Here is a 20,462-nt window from a genome sequence, read left to right on the forward strand (position 1 = left end):
CCAGAGGGACAAACTAGAGGGTCTCGCGATTCCAAAACAGAGCAACTCGTTTTCATACCCCACCGCTTCATGTGCCCTAAACCTCCAAAAACATAAATAAAAAAAAATCTGTAACTGCCAAGCATTATATATATCTACCGTGTGTTTAAAAAGCTTTCATGTACCATGTTACATATTGCCACTGTTGTTTAGCGGGGAATCCCACACAGAGAGACTAGGCAGTATAACCAACTCCCTGTCAGTGCCAGTGAACAGCTGATCTGGTGTAGGCTACTGTAAAGGTCAGGAATCACGCGACAGAAGAATAAACTAGCATGAATCGATCTACACATCTAAATCAATATTCCAGAGGAAGCCGTGCATATAGGCCTAGAGGAAATGAAATAGAAGAAAGGAGCAATATGACGGACAGCGAGCAAACGAATGACAATTATTGTGAGAATAACTCACCTAGTACGTCTTCAAACCCTCAAAATCAGCCAACACAGTAAGTACAACAGTAAAATATCATCAATTTGACTCTCATACTAGGTGTTCACGTTTGATATAATAATAATATATTTATAAAATAATATATATGATACAAATATTTTATTTTTTTATAGCATGTATCGTTATTTCGATGTGTTTGAGCTAACAATCGGTCATTTTGGCGATTAAATCGTATATTTATTTATGTAGTTCCTTCTCAGTTTATAAACCATATGCTACTTTAGTTTCACTTTCGTTTCTGTAAAAACATTCTGGGGAAGCGAAACTCAGATATGAATATTTAACATGGCAACTGAGTCTAAAATTACAGTATTGTCAATGATAATTTTCCTATTTATCTCTCTTCGAACCATTAGAGATATGACAACATTAAAACACATAAATAAATAGGCTTGTAAAAAAAAAAAAAAACTAACAAATAAATAAATGTAACAAAACTCCAGCGGACAGTACAAATATAGGAGGTTTTCAACATAAAATATAAACAGGCATGTTTGTTTTTTTTAGTAAATGTCCAACTATTTATAGCCTAGCCCTAGTTTATTAAGTAGGCTACATCTATAATTTCTTAAATTTGCCTTTATTTACATTGTGTAGCCTATTGTTAAATATCATGTATTAACTAACTATTTTTAGTAAAGGAATAAACATGCTATCACATGACAAAAATGTTATTAAACAAACATCATTAACTACTGTGTAAATAAAATCAACAAATGATCAGACTTTGCAGCCATTGTTCAAATAAAACAGTTCTTTATTAAAAAGCCAAGTCATAGTGAATCAATGTGATCTTTTTAACAATGTGAGAAGCTTTTGGTCATTTTAACTTCTCTCTTAATTCTTTGATGATCATATTGCTCAGTTTCAGCACATTTGGGGTTATTTGTGATGTCAGGGGATCAGCTATGATACAGATGTGGTTTTTGACAGCTGCATTATTTGTGGGGGGGGGGGGGGGGGGTGTATTGTGTCACCATCTAATATGAAGGGGATGGAGGGGAAGTTCCCCAGAGTTGTTTGTGAAAAATTCTGACTTTATGTAAGAAAAGATGACTTGTGCCCCACCTTGGTTTTGAGACATTGCTGGCATATGAGACTGATAAGTTCACAACATGGATGGAGTCTGAACTTGAAAACAAATGTACCTCATGCATGCCATTTGCCCACAGTGCGGATGGATTCACCAAGATACCACCAAATGAATCAAGACGGAGCAAACTGCAGAGGAGTAAGTCATAACACGACTGTTGTTGTATTTTCCATTTTCATGTGATCCAGATGTGTCTCTAATTGCTACCATCAGGTGCAATTTCAGCATGTTTATCTGTGTCTGCAAGAGAAGACAGATTTCTCTTGTTGTTGTTGTAGTTCATTATTATCTTAAGGCTGGAATACACTGCATGATTTTTAAAACACACTTGAAAACACTAGTCATCATACACTTGCTATCTTTGTAAATGGTTATGACTGAAGCTAAATGACTGAAGACTGAGTCATTCTAAAGACAGCAAACTCACGCAGAAACACGTGCATTGTTGCTAGGAGAATGATGAACGAAAACAATATGTGTTCTAAAATTTGCTTAAAATATCAAACATATTTGTGTAAAGCTAAAAAAATCATGGTCTGTGCCCATCACAGTCTTTTAAATGAAGGTAGGGGGGGGGGGTTGCAGTGAATAGAATAACCGAAACGCAAGACATGAGTGCCAGGATCTGAACACCACGCTCCAACACGAAACTAGGCACGCAGACGAGAGAGCCGCACGCTCACATTAAAACAAGACATGACGGGAGTGTCAGGGCTCTGTCACAAAACCATGAATAACACTAGACCGAAGTGACAGAGCCCTGACAAGAAGCAATGTTTTAAGTTAAAACTTTCATACAAACATGCAGCATTTCACTTCACAAGATATTAATTGATGGACTGGAGTCCTGTGGATTATTGTGGTGTTTTTATCTGCTGTTTGGACTCTCATTCTGACGGCACCTATTCACTGCAGAGGATTCATTTGTGAGCAAGTGATGAAATGCTAAATTTCTTCAAACCTGTTCTGATGAGGAAACAAACTCATCTACATCTTGGCCTGAGGGTGAGCTAATTTTCTTTTTGGGTGAACTATTCCTTTAATCCAGTGGTGCCCAATCCTGTTCCTGGAGATCTACAGTACCTTCCTACAAAGTTCAGCTCCAACCCTGATCAAACACAACTTACCAGCTGATTAAGATATTGAGGAGCACATGATAATTACAGAAAGATGTGTTTGATCAGGGTTGGAACCTGCTGATAGGTAGATTCAGGAACAGTATTGGGCTACCCTGCTTTAATCAAAAACTCAGAATTCCCAAAATCTACAGACTGACTCTCGGCATCTAGCACTAAGGGGCAAAAAACTGTGCAAAAGTTTTGTAATGTATTCCAGCATTTAACTAATGTCGCTCTTAAAAATTGTGTATTAAATAGTCATTGGTGACACTTTAGTATACTGTTCCATTAACTACACAAGAACACATGAGTAAAGCAAAATTAGCACTCTAGTAACTACTATAATTAACAAGAAACTCTGATTAATGAATTAGTAAGTGATAGTGCTTAGTCAAATGTAGTAGTTCACTATTAGCTAATCAGTAACTATTATTTTTTCATACCTCCCTAAGAGCTACTAAGAACTACTGTATACAGGTTCAAATCAAATCAAATCAAATCACTTTTATTGTCACATCACCACAGCACGTGTGCCTTCGTGAGTGAAATTCTTGAGAGCGTGCTCCAGACACTGCAGAAACAATTTACATATAAACAATTTACATATAGACATTACCATACATACGTACAGACTTATACAGATGACAATGTGTAATATACACATACATATACTCAGTACACATAGTGTACTATTAGACAGACATACATATATATTAGGACAGACATATTCCTAATTAATATGAATAATACATAATGTATAATTAATTCTAAAGTAAAGGTAACCCACTAGTAATGACTCAAGTATTACCAAATACTAACTATTAGGATCAGTATTCTTTTTTTATGGGCTTTTTATGCCTTTAATTGGACAGGACAGTGTAGAGCAGACAGGAAGGCTTTGGGTAAAGAGAGAGGGGAGTGGGATCGGCAAAGGACCACGAGTCGGGATTCGAACTCGGGTCGCCGTGAGCGCAGTTGCGCTGTATGTCGGCGCACTAACTGCTAGGCTATTGGCGCCGACTGGATCAGTATTCTAAAGTGAAGATCATGATAACTGCCTAGTAATGACTGAAATCATTGTAAGCTTTTGAGAGTTTTGTAAAGCATTAGATAGTAATTATTCAGGTGGTACTACATCCTTCTAAAGGAATTACTAATTTTTTGGATCACTATTCTAAAGTGAAGATCGTGATAACTCCCTAGTAATCACTGAAGTCACTATAAACTTTTGAGGTTTTTGTAAGGGTTTGGTTAGTAATTAATTTAGCTAAATTTGGTAACACGTAAATCATTACTAGTGGGTTACCATGATCTTCACTTTAGATTATTGATCCAAATAATTAGTAATTTCTTCAGAAGGGTGTAGTAGCACATAAGTCATTACTATCCAAAACATATATTTACAATGACTTCAGTCAATATTAGGGAGTTATGATGCTTTTCACTTTAGAATACTGATCCAAGTAATTAGTAGTTCCTTTAGAAGAATTCGATAATTCTTGAGTCATTACTAGTGGGTTACCATTATCTTTATTTTAGAATTGATTATACATTATGCTTAATTCACATGAATTATGAACCTGTATACAGTAGTTCTTAATAGTTCTCCAGGATATATATAGTAGTTATTGATTAGCTAATAGTGAACTACCAGTTTCAACTGAGCGCTATTACTTACTAAATCAATAATCAGAGTTGCTTGTTAGGTAATAGTAGTTACTACAATGTTAATAGTGCAATAGTCACTTGTTCCTGTATAGTTATTCATTAACAAAGGATCAGTATTCTAAAGTGTTAGAATTTTGTAGCATGCCCTTTGCAAACTTCCAGTTCCCAGACCTGATCTTCAGCCATTGTCACAACATCCTATTTGTGCTTAGAAATAAAATGCATTTCTATTTCTCTCTCTCTGCAGTAGCACAGAAAGAAGAGGAGGATCTGATGAGATTGAAAGAGGAGAACCGCCCTGGTCCCATTCAGCTGGCTCCAGAGAGACTAGGTAATGTGGAGATGAAATATATGGAAGTCCTGATATGAAAAAAAAGACACAAAGCAAAGGAAAGGAACATCTAAAGCTGCTAATGTATTCCCTCTCACAGGTGGTGCAGTATCACTGGCAGAAGTCAGACAAAGACAGCAGGAGGAATCCCGCCAGTCAAAGCTGAGAAAAAAGGTTTAGGAATACCTGTTTAAAATTTCTGGTTCCTTTCCCAAATACTTGTGGTGTGTTGCATACTTACAGTACATTTAAATATCTCTACAGCTTCAAAAAGAGGAAATGGATAAAAAGAATAGACAGGCAGAGCAGGAGGAGTATGAGAAGATGAAGGCCTTACAGCGAGAGAAGGTACAGCCCAAGAAATAGTTTACATCTGATTTTTTATTGCATTTCTGCAGGGCATTGTGTTACCATCATGCATTTGCAAAACTTCATATGGTCATCTGGCTTGTGTTTGGATTCAGTGCTTTTTTATGATGCCTTTGTAATTCAGACTTTATAACTCCAGATGTCACTGCAGGCAACTTACAAGTTATGTTCTTTGCAATTAAATACTAAATTAGACTTCAGCCTTCAGTGTTGCTGCTGCATGAGCTTTGCGTGATTGATGAGTCTAATTATTTCAGCAGCCACAGTTCATTTGCTAAAACATGCTTCACTGTTTGGCCGTTCTCATAGTGTAATAATGGTTTACTTTAGGGATCTTGGGATTGTAGATGAGCTTGGAATATTGGAATACTGGAAATGAAAAACAGTTGAAGAAAAAGCTTTTAATTAGATTAGATTTAACTTTATTGACATTGTGGAAAGTACAAATACAGAGCCAGTGAAATTTAGTCAGCATGTAACAAAGTGGAATCTGGGAATGACAACACTATGAAAATATGTGGTTCAATTAAAAATAAATACAATTTCAGAGAGCCATGTGACATGCTCATGAACCTAGTCGCACTTGAGTAGAGCTCGGTACTTTAGGCCTCTTTTTGCAGATTTTTTTTCGTTTTGTTTTAAGTTTTATTCATTGGTTGTGCTTTACCTGATGGCATGCAGTCATAAACATCAGGAGTTGTCTCCATTGGCTTCTCCGGTTAAGAAGAAATCCAAGTCACCGAACTCAAGCGATATGATGGACAAGATGGCGAACACTGTTACACACTTTGAGGACATTCTAAGAACCGAGTTGACGGCGATGCGGAATGAGTTCACTTCTCACATATCAGTTGTTCAGTCGCTATGCTCTAAATGATGTTTTATTAACAAAGTTCGGGAGGAGCGCTTCAGATACTTAGCCTATGTGACGGAGTGGTACAGGTTTCAGACACCAGAAATTTTGACTACGCCACCCTTGGGAATTTCACCCAGGAAAATATGACTGACACCTAAAAAGATGGTAATTAGGTCACACAGGTTCGACTCTCTTAAGAAGGTAGGCAGAAACGTGGATATCATATAAAAATACAAAATTGTATTAATACAAAGTTAAATTTAAAGAAAGAAGAACAAAGTCACATTAAAATAGTGGCCGTGGTACAAGGCAGTATTTGACGGCTTGTTAGAGATGCATGGCTGACCACGGTGTCAAATAAACAAAGAAAAAAAACAAAAGACACGTACACAACACCTAGTTAACACAAGAGGTTCGCACTCAAGTTAATCAATGCACGGCTATAAATACAGCTGACATACCTCTATTCATTTGACGGATAATCAGCAACCCTCCACCACCCCTTCTCCACTCAAGAGGTATCACTAGAGTTCTCACCACACTATGGGGGGTACTCTGGGTTCGGGCCATTCCTGAGCCCGGAGCTCTTCCCCAGGACAGCACGCCAACTACGCCAGCACGCCAACTACTCGCCAAATACGCATTACCTTACTCGTGCTAAATATATGTAAGTGTGAACTCGTGAAACTGGATCTTCTTACAGGGGAGATGAGAGAACAAAAGAAAGTCGTTGCAGATCACGACAGGCGAGTAGCCGTGCTCGAGCAACAGGTTGTGGACTTACAGGATCGCATGGTTGGATGGTTGGATTGCCTGAATGTTCCGAAAAGGACGACCCTATGGGCTTTTTGAAAATTTCGCTACCGACGTGGCTTCCGTCTCTGGCGGGCAAAGAGATTAAAGTGGAGCGAGTGCATCGCGTGTACACAAGGCTCTCCTCAGATCGCGCTAAACCACGGGTTTTCATCTTTAAACTGCTGCAGTACACGGACAGGGAGCTCATTCTGCGGGCCGCCAGACTTCATGCCCCGGTGAAAACGTCCGACGGAGCAATGCTGTCTTTCTTTCCATATTTTTCTCATAATTTTCTCCCTTATCCTGCAACGCTGAAGGTCATTCTCAATCAAGGTGAACCTAAAATGCTACACTCCCCAGAAGAAGCAAGAGATTTTCTCAGATCCCTTTCATCCACCAACTCTCAGTAAACTCCAGCTAGACATTTGCTGTCTAATCGGAGAAGAGATGCTCTAAATGGTTAGGTGACTGTCTTTCACTGTTTACTTTAATGTTCACTTCTTAATTCATAGTTCATTGTACACACAGTATCGCTTACTGATTATGATATTTTATTTGTTTTAGTTGTATTCTTTATCTCTCTTTTCTTTCTTTCTATCTTTTTTTTTTTTTTAAATAGAAATACATGACATCAATATATGACTATATGACTATGGGGCCAAATGTTGGTGCTAAAGTAATGTGCAGGTTTTTGTTGATGCCACGGACCATATTAAGGGGTGCTGGCAGATCAAGGTTTGTTCTTGGTTTGATCTGCCATAGTTCATGGGAATGTGTTTGTTTTTTTGAATGGTAACGGGGAGGGTGGGCATTGGTTTAATGGTAGACTGTTTTTATTCTCAAATAAAACTGTTTTTATTTTATTCTGTATTTTGTCTTATTATGCAGTAATTCTGTTTGATACTTATGACTGACCTTAATATTCTGAGTTGTAATATTAATGGCCTAAATGGCCCTCACAAACGTACAGGTTATTTGGATTTTTTGCGAAGAAGAAAGATTGATATAGTGTTAGTTCAAGAATCCCATTTGAAAGAGGAGGATATACACAGGTGTAATAATAAGTTTTATGAAGTGGTAGCTCACTCATCTTTGGATACTAAAGCCAAGGGTGTCCTAATATTGGTCCGGAGGACTTTAAATATTACTATTTTAGATAAAGGTTGTGATACAGATGGTTGAATAACACATATACAAACAATAGTGGAGAATAGGAGTATTGTATTTCTCTCAGTTTATGCCCCTTGTACTCCTGACCCTACTTTTTTGTCTGTTTTGTCAACCTATCTCTTGAAGTTTTCAGATTTTGAATTTGTATTGGGTGCAGATACGAATTCTGTAATGTTGCATATCCTAGATAGATCTGGAGCAAAGGAATCACACTCTCAAGCTTTGTGTTCTGACTAACTTCGGCTATGTGTAACCGCATCCTCGTTGGTGGATAGTTGGCGTTTATTAAACCCTTCTGCTAAGTCTTTAACTTTCTTTTCTGCTTCTTATAAATGCTATTCACGAATTGACTATATTTTAATTTCTACTTCTTTATCTTCAGCTGTTCGTGATGCCGATATCTGTTCCTTATTTTTGTCGGATCATGATGGAAATTTGTGCAGATTATCTTTGATCCCTCGGCCTACTTGTGCCACTAGATGGCGATTTAACCCTAAATTGTTACAGGATGAAAATTTTTGCAGTCAATTCAGAAATAAATTTGCTGAGTTTATTGAAATTAACCAAGGTTCAGTGGATGATCCTCAAACACTTTGGAATGCACTTAAAGGGTTTATAAGGAATAACTTTCATATGCCTCTTTCCTTCAGAAAAACCGACACAAAAAGATAGTTGAACTGGAATCACAGCTCCAGAATCTGACTAGAGATAATTAGCGTTGTTTCTCAGACAATATACTCAGTAAAATCACGCAGTTAGGTCCGAACTCAATTAATTAACGAGATCCAGGGCAGAATTCCTGATCCAAAGATCCAGGCAGAATTACTATTTTCAAGGGAGTAGACCAAGCCACCTTTTAGCCCTAAGATTACACAACAGTGAAAAGTTTGCTAATATTTCACAGTGAAATCCCAATCTGGGCTCATTATGACAGACCCAAAAGACATTAATATTGCCTTTCACTCTTTTTATTCTAACCTCTATACTTCTTCCGCTGATGGTGACCCTGACTCTTTTGCATCTTTTCTGTCCAGCCCTGATTTTCCTAGGCTGTCAGATTCAGATTCGGAATACCTGGCTGAACCAATCACTCTTCAGGAGCTGGAGTCAGCAATTCGATCTATGAACAAGGGGAAATCCCCAGGCATAGATGGCATTCCAATCGAATTGTATACTACTTTTTGGTCGGATTTATGCCCCCTCATGTTAGATATAATACATTTTTCAGTTACTCAAGGCTCATTTCACCATTCTATTAATATAGCTGTTATTTCTCTCTTGTTAAAAAAAGATAAAGATCCGACTTCCTGTTCTAGTTACCGGCCACTTTCTTTGATAGGTACTGATGTTAAATTAATATGCTAAAGTACTATCTCGTCGTCTAGAGAAATTTATGAATTCATTAAATCTCGCTCAGCTTCGGCTAACTTACGCAGGTTATATCATATTATTAATTCAAATAATAGTTTGTCCTCTCCTTGCGCAGTATTATCTCTAGATACGATGAAAGCTTTCGATCAGCTAGAATGGAACTATTTATGGGCGGTTCTACAGCATCTGGGTCTGGGATCAAGTTTCATAAATATGATAAATGTTCTGTATGCCAATCCAGCAGTCACGATTCTCACAGGTGCTGTTCGCTCTAACCCATTCTTTATACATCGAGGTACCCGTCAGGGTTGCCCGCTGTCTCCTCTGTTATTTGCCCTATCCTTGGAACCCTTAGCTCAAGAGGTCCGACAATCTGAAACTATTTCTCCCATAAATATACGGAATACTCATCATCATATTTCTTTGTTTGCCGATGATATCTTATTGTTTTTGGAGAAGCCGTCACATTATATTCCTCATGTGTTGAATTTATTTGACCATTTTGGATCTCTGTCTGGGTTTAAAATTAATTGGAGTAAGTCATGTTTACTTCCCCTCAATTCTAAAATTGATTCAGTGTCCCTTTCTGTATCTATTCCATTGGTTCAAAACTTTAAGTACTTGAGGATAGATGTTTCTCCTTCCCTGCAGGAAATCGTCTCAAAAAACTATAATGGTATTCTAGCCAATATCCTCAGATTTGGAAAATTAGTCTCGTCTTCCTACTTCTTTTCAGGCCCGTATATCGGTGATTAAAATGAATGTTCTCTCACGTATTAATTTATTTTCTTCCATGATTCCTCTCGCTCCACCGGTTGGCTACTGGAACAAACTAGATGCATGTGTTTCAAGGTATATATGGAATGGGAAACGTCCTTGTATTAAACTGACTACCTTACAACGATGTAGATTACATGGAGGTCTTTCTTTCCCTAATTTCAGACTGTATGCTCAAGCCTTTTCCCTCCGCCCTTTAGCAGTTTGGTTTGATCCTGACGCTTCTGTGTCTTGGAGAGCAATTGAGGAATCTATTGTTTATCTGTATAAATTGAAGCATCTTGTTTTTTTCAGGAGTTCTGCTTAGGCAGTGTAAATCTCGTTTTGGTGCCATTGTAACCCATCTCCTCTCCACGTGGAGGGATGTTAAAAGACGTTCACAACTAGCTACAAAATGGCATAGGCATTCGCCTATTTTCCACAATAATAACCTTTTGTCAGGCAGTACTCCATTTCATTGTCCGCAATAGACTCATAATAAAGTAAACACTATGGGAGATATCTATGATGATAGTGGTTAAAATCCTTCCAGAATCTTAAAACTCAATATAATCTGCCAGGCACCTCCTTTTTTATGTATTTGCGTATTAGATCGCCCCTACAGGCGTATGGGGTGCCTTGGAACTATCAACTGCCTGTTCACCCTTTGCACAAACTAATCCTTCCTTCTGAGGAATCTCCCTCCTCTGCTTCAGTCATCTATAGCATTCATACAAACCTTTATCTACAGTATTACAACTGTTTGGGCTAAGGATCTTAATGAGGATGTGCATGTTTTATTTTCCGATCAGGTATGGGGTGTGTTTAAATTGTCTTCTAAAAACCTTAATCACCAAATGATTCATTGGAAATTGCTGCATAGGGTTTACCATAAACTCACAGCACTAAATGAGCCAATCTTGCTGCTGTATGTCAAGCTGGTCAGAATGCGTAAACTGTAGTTATTATACTGTATACATTATACATTATTATACTGTAGTTCATTTGCATATTAAGCTGAAAGAGAATTAAGTATTTTAACTTCTAAAGTGCACATATCATGTCTAATGCATTGCAGGCCACTAAACTAGAGATGAGGAAAAAGCAAGAAGATGAACAGAGACAGAAGCTGTACCAACACGACAAGCAAATGTACGTCAACATTTTTTCTACACCTTGCCAGATTTAAAGTGTGCTTTGTTTAAAGGAGGAAGTAGGATGTTAAGCTGCACTACTGGCCATTGTCCAAAAACAATAAATCTGAATGCACAGGTTTTTCCTGGCCCAAGTTCAATGAAAAATATGCTTTTGTTCAGAGCCTGTCAAGAGATAATTCAAAACCATAGGAATCCTACAAGATGCTGCAGGCAATGAAGCTTCTTTCATTATTTACCATTGTTTCATCACAAAGCCAGCTTTATTTCCACCGAAGTTAAATACAAAAGAAGACATTTGATTCTCATGCTGCTCTTTGTAATACAGTGCAATACAAATTATGCACCATATTCTATATTTTCTTAAGTTTTTCTTCTTTAAAATTATTCCCTTTTGGCTTAAATTTTAAAGGGATAGTTCACCCAAAAATTTAAATGTTGTCATCATTTACTCACCCTCATGTCATTCTAATCCTGTATAAGTTTCTTTCTTATGTTGAATACAAAGGAAGATATTTTTAAGAATTTTGAAGAACCATTGCGGTCCATTGAGCTCCATAGTAGGGAAAGAAATACTATGGAAGTCAATGGGAGCCATCAACTGTTTGATTACCAGCATTCTTCAAAATATCTGCTTTTATGTACAGCATAAGAAATAAATTTAATCAGGTTTGGAATGACATGAGGGTGAGTAAATGATGACAAAATGTTCATTTTTGGGTGACCTATCGCCTTAAATCCAAATTTAATTGAATATACAATTGAAGGCCAGTATAACCAGTACTGATACTGATGCCTATATTATGTATATTATTTTTAAATTAATTTTGTTTTTAACAGATGAATGAGATTTTTGAGAGCAGTCAAGACAGTCGGTGAAAAGCAACTTAAATTATTTTTTTTCCTCAGAAAACATACACACAGTTCAGTACATGTTTTTTTGTGATTTCTGGTAGAAAGAAAAGCAAATGGGTTTGGAACAACATGAGGATGAGTAAATGATGACAGAATTTTCATTTTTTGGATGAACTATCCCTGTAATCACAATTATGTCCCTTCCTCCTGCAGGAAAACCAAGGAGTTTCTTCAAAGAATTGAGAGGTCCAGCAGTAGCGTTTCTATGGCAGCAAGCACTTCCATACCAGCATCATCTTGGGTAAGACAGAGGCCAAAAATGCACTGTGTGCTCCATAGGCTTGAGTTTAAGCCTCTTGTGCATAGCTGTGGCACTGAGGTTACAGCCCAAGGCACTGGAATAATTCACACCAATTGATCTGTCTTTGATACATGTTTTCAAAGCAAACATTGCTCGCTCGGGAGCTTTCCTTGACATGGCACACTGGACTGCAGCAAAGAGTCGGCCTGCTGCAGAGCTCGGTCCCCTCCAATTATCTCCTCATTAGCACTTTTATCACTGACTGAGTCCATCATAGAGCTTCCTTAGTTGTAAACACACAGCCTTCCGTTTCACAGTCAGCCAGCGCAAAGACGCTAGTGTTGCTTCTGAATGGTGAGGCAAGCAGAGTTCAGGGGACTTCCCAGAGTTCACAGCGAGCACGCCTCACAAAAGGCAGAGAGGGGTCTGTGAGAATGCAACAAAAAGAGAGACTGGTGTAGAATAACCTGTATGGTTTGAGTGAAAGTACCTGGAAAGGAGCCAGAGGCTGAGCTTGTGACATAAGCAATCTGACAGGATGTGTTTAGAGGTGTTAATTACAGCTAACCCACATGATTTCACTTGAATTCTGAGCAGGTTCGGTATGCTTCAGAATGCTCTTGTGGTCACCAAACACTGAAATATAGATCATGCAGTGCCTGCAGAATTTCCTTTCATTAGGGGGTAATATTTAACCCCATATTCTCAACTGGGAAAAGTTATGGTATAAAGTCAAATCAAATGCAAATCAGCAAAATATATTGAAGACAGCCAGGACAACACAACACAAGACTTTCAATGCTTTTGAAATAAGTCTCATATGCTCACCAAAGCTGCTTTTGTTAATATGTTGGTATATTTTAAATCCTGTGATGCAAAGCCGCATTTTCAGAATCTCCATTACTTCAGTGTCGCATGATCTATCAGAAATCATTCTAATATGCTTATTTGCATGTAACATAATACTGATTTGCATAAGAAACTTGTTTTACTATTATCAAAGTTGAAAACAGCTGCGCTGCTTCTATTTTTGTGGAAACCATGCATGTTTATTTCAGGATTCCTTGAACTGATAGTTCAAAATAGCAGCATTTATTCAAAATAGAATTCTTTTGTAACATCATACTGTCACTTTTGGTCAAGCACTGATATTCCCTTAATACATCTCTCTCAACTAATCAAATCTGGTGCTATTGCATCATTAAAATATTTCATATATAGCCTACGTCATCTGCAGCATGCTAGTCTATTCGCAGCTTACAATGACTTTAAAATACCAATTTCCCACTTCCTCCCCAGCTCCACCTGTCTAGATCTGATACAGGTATAAATATAATGTCTGTTGTGGATGATATATTAATTATATATTCATTCAGTATATTCATATTCAGTTTTTTTATGTATGTTTTCTTTACGCTTATTGCTTTCAAAGCTATTTATCATCACAAAGCATGTCATATAGTACGCATTCACAACACACTGATTGTCCTGTCATGACAATAGTGATTACAGTGTCTACAGAGATCACTACAGAGGCCTAGAATTTCATGTAATGAAAAATACCAAATGTTATGTAAGAGATCAAATAGACGTGTTTGCTACATGGATGTTTTTTGTCACATTTAGTGGCAATTTGCCATGAGCCCTGGTTAATTTCTGACCATGACTGGTGGGGATGGGCTGACCATGAGAGGTTTGAGGGCTGCCTTTTATGTTGTACAAACCACTAAAAGTGGCATCTGACAGCACTGTTAAAAATCGGCATTGTCTCGTGTCAAGCAAAGAATGTTTTGTTGTGCGGCTTTCAAAACTGGTCTGCATTTGAAAACTGGTCTGCAATTGTTCCCTGTTTGAGATTTTCAAGGACTTCCCTCTGGTTGACAAATGGGGAAAATCCCTCCAATGGACAGATCGTGCATTAGGACTGTTGGGTCGTGGTACACAACACATGCAACAGCGTTTTGAGCAGAGCATTGGCTCTCTCGGCTTACCGGGAGAGGAGGCCCTTCGATTGTGCTTTCTCTTGCTGTATTGACTTAAATGGCTGGACAACCTCCAGGCCAAGTAATGAAACACTCCAACCTAAATGCCGTAGGCCCGCCGATCAAAGTGTTTGTGGAAAGACGGGTTCTTGATGTGGTTTTGTGGCCACTGAGAATTGTTATGCTTTCAGTGATGCTTCCACAAGACAGATTAATCTCCTCCATATCCTCTGTTTGTGCAAAGGATCCTTTGTATTGGCTTCCCAGGATGCCAGGCCCAGGTCGTCCCACCTATTCCCCTTACTCTCTGGCCATTTCAAACAGAGCAGCCCCTGCCTGCTGTCCCCGGGCCGTCTGACCAAACACACAAAGGATCTCTTCAGCTTCCAGGATCTCTGCAGAGTCGGACTCCTTACAGAGTCGTTCTGAAACAGGGCCATGAGAATCTCAGAGAAATATCACAGCTGACACCCAGTTTTGAGCTGAAATATGTGATGGGCTCACCCTCAGGGGTCGTATTGTATGGACGAAAGCTGGAGTCCAGTGTGGATTTGTCTAAGGATGGTTCACAATTAATGACTTAATTGGTGTGCTCTGTTTAGTTGTAATGGTGTGTGCACACCAAAAGTGAAGCGAATATTTGCATCGCATTATCCCTCTAAATTACTTGCAGGATGTTTTTTGCATCACTCGTGTGATTAAAATATCACTTACTTCTCTCCTCCAGTTTCTGATACAGCTAGTTGTGTCCAACCAAGCGCGTCAATAAGATCTTCACAACAACGCGTCATGTGAATTTTCCATTTGCATTGAAAATTTGTCAACGGAAGACACAATTGAGGCGTACATCACGTGTTCGCTGTAATCACATTGGCCAATGCACATCATTCACATCGGCCGGTGTGAATTTGCATATTTACATTGACTTTGTATGTAATCTACTTGCGTGACTAATTAAATTCGCTTTTGGTGTGCACACACCTTTAGACAGGAAAACCCTCTAAGAGGAATTGCATCTTTAAAGCACTACACCCTAAGTTTTTCAAATTAAACAAAAAATATTATTGCAATAATACTATTATACTGTAAATAAGTATATATTATTATTATTAATAATAATAAACAATTAATTAGTTTTTTATTTTGGTGGAAAGCTGCAAGGAGACTTCAAAGCTCTTTATTAAAAAACAGATTTATAAATTATTCTAATTGTAATTTTGGAAAGAAAAGAAGATTGCTGCATGTTGTGTTTTAAAATGCACATTAAAAGCAACTCAAACTCACTGAACTTGTATGTAGAGCAGCATTTACTGTGAACCATTTTACTCTGAGCCACCGAAAAACAGCAAATCATGAGCTGCTCATGTGTAAATGAACACAGTGCCATGCTAAATCAGCCAATTATCGTCTAGTCTAGAGTATCAGTTTGCTGTTTTTACCCGTATATGGTGTATTGATTCATGAAATACATGTATTTTAAATGTATTAGAAAATGCATTATTTTTTCTCTCAGATTTGCACAATTCAAGTAGGTCAAACTACAGTTCATAAAAAAGGAAATCGTATTAATATGGAATAATCACATTTCTGATAAATAATTAAGTACTGATTACTTATCAGAACTCACAGATAAATCATACAATTCTGGAAGTTGATAACTAGTTTACTTGCTAATAATTGCCTCTGATGTCTTTAACCTTGCAAATTTTATCAAAGCCATTGACTGTTTCTTCTTCAAATTTACCACTCTTTGTTTTAATCCTGAACCTTTTTAATATGGCCTTTTTTCCACTCGACTCCCCTGTGTCCTTGCTCTTAGAAGCTGCATAAAGCCAACCAGTCATATTAGAACTGACACTTTATGTCAACACTTGCCATTTTTGTGTGCAGTATGCACAAGATGACCAGTAATCAGACTGTGAGCGGTCCACACACATGCAAATGGACATATTTGGCCATTGCATCAAGGTATTTGAGTTTCTTCCGCCATGAGCAATGCATTTTTAAGACAGTTCCCAAGTTCAAAATAGATAAACTATTAAAAATGCACCTTGAGATGCAAGCACTTTTATGTTGTTGATCACAAAAATGCATCCTATGTGAACTGCAACTAAAGTCGAGGCCACAATAGTGAAACTGGAGTTAAACTTCACGAGTAAAAAGGTCCATTGACTCTTTTCAGAAGTGTAGAGATGTAAGAAGCACCACTCACACAGAAGTCCCTTCAAAACCAAGCAGATTTTTGTTGCTCAATGTGGCAAATTCATGTGACTCAACATGAAAATGAGCAAGACTTGTGTATGGAAGTTTTATCCCCTCACTTGAAAATCCCATTTGCGCAGATTCCTATTAGAATAACTGGATTTCGCACACAAAATTTTGCAGAGCAATGGCAAATGTGAGCGCACCTTAAGAAACGTGTGATCATGTATTATTCAGGGAATTCAGGAAACCCAGCATAGTCCAAAAAAGACACATTCTTAGATTTCATTGTGTGGCCATTATTTCTTCACAGACTAAAAGTCAAGAGTACAGGGAAGCCAGAAGAGCGGAGGAGAACGCTGACCTGCTTAAGAAGAAAGAGGAGCAGAGAAAAAAGGTAAAGAACAATGGAAGCGAAACAGATGGCCTGCAGTTACGAACATCACCTCCACTTTTGATTCGCAGGAACACTACAGCAAAACGTCTGAGCTTTGCCAAGAAAAATAACTAACTCGGCCTAGCATATGCTATTGATTAACGTGTTCTAGGTTATAGGAGGTAGTCATGGATGGAGTAGTGTAGGTGTTTTCCAGCTGGCTGTATAGTGGTATTTCTGTGGCTTTGAATGGCTCTATGTTGGTCAAACACAGACTTAATTCACTGATATGCATCGAGGACAAAAGGTCAGCCTGGCCTATCATGTTGATATTGTTGTTTATTCATGCAAATATGTAATTAAATTGTATAGCCACAGAGCTTGAATCCTTTTACATAAGTAGAGGAGACATTTCTGTTGGAGATGAAGTTTTCATTAACATACTTTTTCCAGACAGAAATTCTGGAGGAAAAACAAAAACAACAGGAGGAGGACAGGAAGAGGAGGGCTGAAGCTGATCATCGGCGGTATGGGCGCCTAATCATGACAGACCGCTAAAAAGCCATGACTGACAGAATTAATAAAGGAGTCTGAGACCACTAGTAAAAATGCTTATATTATGCATTTTCCTAATTTGATGCCATTTTTTTCATTACAAATTATAATGTCAACATTGCAATTTGAATGAAAAGTTCAATTGGAAAAATAGCATGAATTTTAGAACGCTTTAGCATTTTGGTTGTTCTAAAGACTCCACAATGACTATGACTGTGTGAACTCCACAAGTTTGTGTAAAACCTGATGATCAGGTTCTCCGGCGTGATTTGTGATAATTCAACTTGGACATTCTATAAATAACTACTTTTGTGTTCCACGGAAGAAAGAAAGTCATACAGGTCTCATGACACATTCTGAACTTGTGAAAAAGAAGTACACTTGAGTGAAAAAAGTACTTATTAGAGAAATTGCATGTTAATAATGTATTATAGTTTAAATTTATGCAATTAATGTTAAAGTGCTTTCTGACCACTTAAGTAGGACTTACATATTTATATTTTCATAATTACTTCTTTTAACTTTAAGTGTAATTTAAGTGTAATTACTGTTAAACTTACTTGTATTTTATATTTGTAACTGTATATTTGTAATAATTGTTTAAAATATATTAACTTTAAATGTAGCATACTGAGTAACGCACTACAGTTAAAATTATAATTATTTGACATGTTTAGTATGTTAGTCAACACATCAAAATAAGTGCACTTCTTTAAAACATGACAACGGATTATTAAAACATGAGGTAAAATGTACTTTAAAGAAATTTGAAAAATTACAAAGTGTGTTAGGAAACACAAAAGTCATGAAAGTGCACTTTTAGTACAATTAAGTGGGCTTTTATTACATTAATATTATATTATCTGTTTGTATTTTTTTATATACTTTAGGATTTTAAATATACTTAGAGTGCACAATCAATACATTTAAGCATATTTCTTTTTCACAAGGGTAGAACCCTAGATACAGTGCAAAACGGCTCCTTATTTTAAATGTATCGAAATCCTAAAATGTGTTCTAAATTAGAAAGATTTGGATTTCAACATGGTCTCAGACATCTGAATCCCACTGTACTACTCAAGTAGAAGTATTTCATTGCTCGGAACAAGTTGTGAAACTTTCTGATGACATATTGCTCTCTTCAGGGTGAACATGGCCTTCCTAGAGCGTCTGGAGGCGGGTAATTCAGGTAGGGTGCCTGAACCCTTGACCCAAACACCTGAGAGCACTAATGTCTGGCTGGATGATGATGATGACGATGATGAACTGCAGGATACAGCCTTATCCACAGTACCCAACCCATCACAGCTCCACACAGACTGTGAAGAGGAGGATGGTGAGACTTAAACAAGATTTATATGCATCTGCCATGGCACTGTGTGCGTTTAGGTCTGTTTCATTTCATAGCACCTCTGGACTCCATTGCGTCGACTTCTTGAGTCTCAAAGCTTGTGTATGATATTAAACAGATCTCACACCCCCGGTGCCTGACAGCATAACACATAGTGTAAATAAAAATGTCCCGGCACGCCAGACACGTGATGCTCTTAGATGCCCCTGTATATTCAAACTGTCAGTGTTATGAGAGGTTAATGTCAATGAGTCAGTAAGAGACAAACTAATTAACAGCGAGCTGCGTGGCTGATGTGTTTTTACTCTAGATTGTTTTGAGTTCCTAATTGCCTGCTGTAAAGTAAACTCATTTGGCCTGGGAGAAGCTTGAATTATTGGCATGCCTGTCTGACAACAGATTCATTTAACTGTATGTCTGCAGCGACTGCTGAAACAAAAACATCGGTTAGCTCTTCCAGATCCAGTCTGGCTGCATTGTCATTGCTTGGAAATGTGCCATTCTGTCTTCAGACTTGTCCTGCTGTAGTGCGGGTTAAAGAAATAGTTCATCCAAAAATGAAAATCAGTCAGTATTTACTTACCCTCATGTCGCTGTAAGCCCTTATGCTGGTATTATTTCTGCAGAACACACAGGGAGAATCTTCATGCAGCTCTTTTCCATAAAAAAGACAGCAGATAGCATGTCTGGATGTCAGTGCAAAAAGCACCATAAAAGCAGTCCACATGATGTGGGTACTATATTTTAAGTACAATTCATTATTCACTTTCAAATCAGAGCAAACATGCAACAGATTTTATGGCTGTCAAATCAATTATACTCTGTACCTTTAGAGGTAGAGGTAGTTTTTATTGACATTTTGAATTATTTAATTATTTTCTTTTTTCATTTTAATTGTAAAGTTTTGGAAATTGTGTTGTGTTTGTCATTTGTAGTCGGTTTTTTTATTTTATTATTTTTTTAAATATGTCTATTTGTTATTCATTATTTTTAGTTGTTTCAGTACATTTAAACTTTGTTTTATTACAACGTAAACTAAAAAACAATGAAAAATGTTGGCAGCTGGCTAAAATAAGTGTTTATATTTTATTGCAGTTAATATTATTTAATTTCAAGTAACACTTTTTTAAGTAGTTTTAGTTAACTCTGGTCACTGGGGGAGTAAGACCAAGATGAATATTCAGTTGAAAAATATTCTGTGCAATAAACAACTGATCAACTAATTGGCATCTCTAAAAGCGGCATCTACTGAGAATGAATCTGCATTTTCATTCAGCCATATCTCCATATTTTATGTACCTCTCCAAATTTTCATGCTAAACTTTTGTATTGGGCCTTTAAAAGCCTTTTTACCCTATTTACCACTAAAAGGTTCATAGTTACCATCTTAAAAGTATGTCTAACATGCTCATTTTAGAGGTGAATAATGTGCAAAGTTACCCCTTCAATGGCACTGCCCCTGTGGCAAGATGTTGTATCCCCTTTTTGCACATTTTTTTCCTAACAGTGGCACAGTTCGGACTTCAATAGCAGCATAAAGATGTCATTGGTTCTCATATGACCATGTGATTTAAGTTTAGAGGGTTTATAGTGTCCTTTTTGGAGTGTTAAATGAAAAAGAACTGCATGAAGATTTAAAATGTCTTCATCTGTGTTCCACTGAAAAA

The 20,462-nt window shown here is 37.4% G+C and overlaps 1 protein-coding gene across 1 annotated transcript in view; it reads left to right on the forward strand.

Annotated features, from left to right (window-relative positions):
- The first annotated feature begins 2 nt into the window (after positions 1 to 2).
- LOC306876871 (epithelial-stromal interaction protein 1-like) overlaps positions 3 to 20,462 on the forward strand; it is a 30,364-nt gene continuing 9,904 nt past the window's right edge. Inside the window, exons 1-10 of the mRNA XM_079428311.1 lie at positions 3 to 487; positions 1,665 to 1,723; positions 4,619 to 4,702; positions 4,803 to 4,876; positions 4,967 to 5,050; positions 11,098 to 11,171; positions 12,242 to 12,329; positions 16,827 to 16,910; positions 17,343 to 17,416; positions 18,590 to 18,780. Of these exons, the coding sequence (XP_079284437.1) occupies positions 315 to 487; positions 1,665 to 1,723; positions 4,619 to 4,702; positions 4,803 to 4,876; positions 4,967 to 5,050; positions 11,098 to 11,171; positions 12,242 to 12,329; positions 16,827 to 16,910; positions 17,343 to 17,416; positions 18,590 to 18,780 (985 nt within the window). The 5' untranslated portion in view covers positions 3 to 314. The remainder of the gene's footprint in view (positions 488 to 1,664; positions 1,724 to 4,618; positions 4,703 to 4,802; positions 4,877 to 4,966; positions 5,051 to 11,097; positions 11,172 to 12,241; positions 12,330 to 16,826; positions 16,911 to 17,342; positions 17,417 to 18,589; positions 18,781 to 20,462) is intronic.

This window comes from Barbus barbus, assembly GCF_936440315.1.
Source record: "Barbus barbus genome assembly, chromosome: 11".
Lineage (NCBI taxonomy): Eukaryota > Metazoa > Chordata > Actinopteri > Cypriniformes > Cyprinidae > Barbus > Barbus barbus.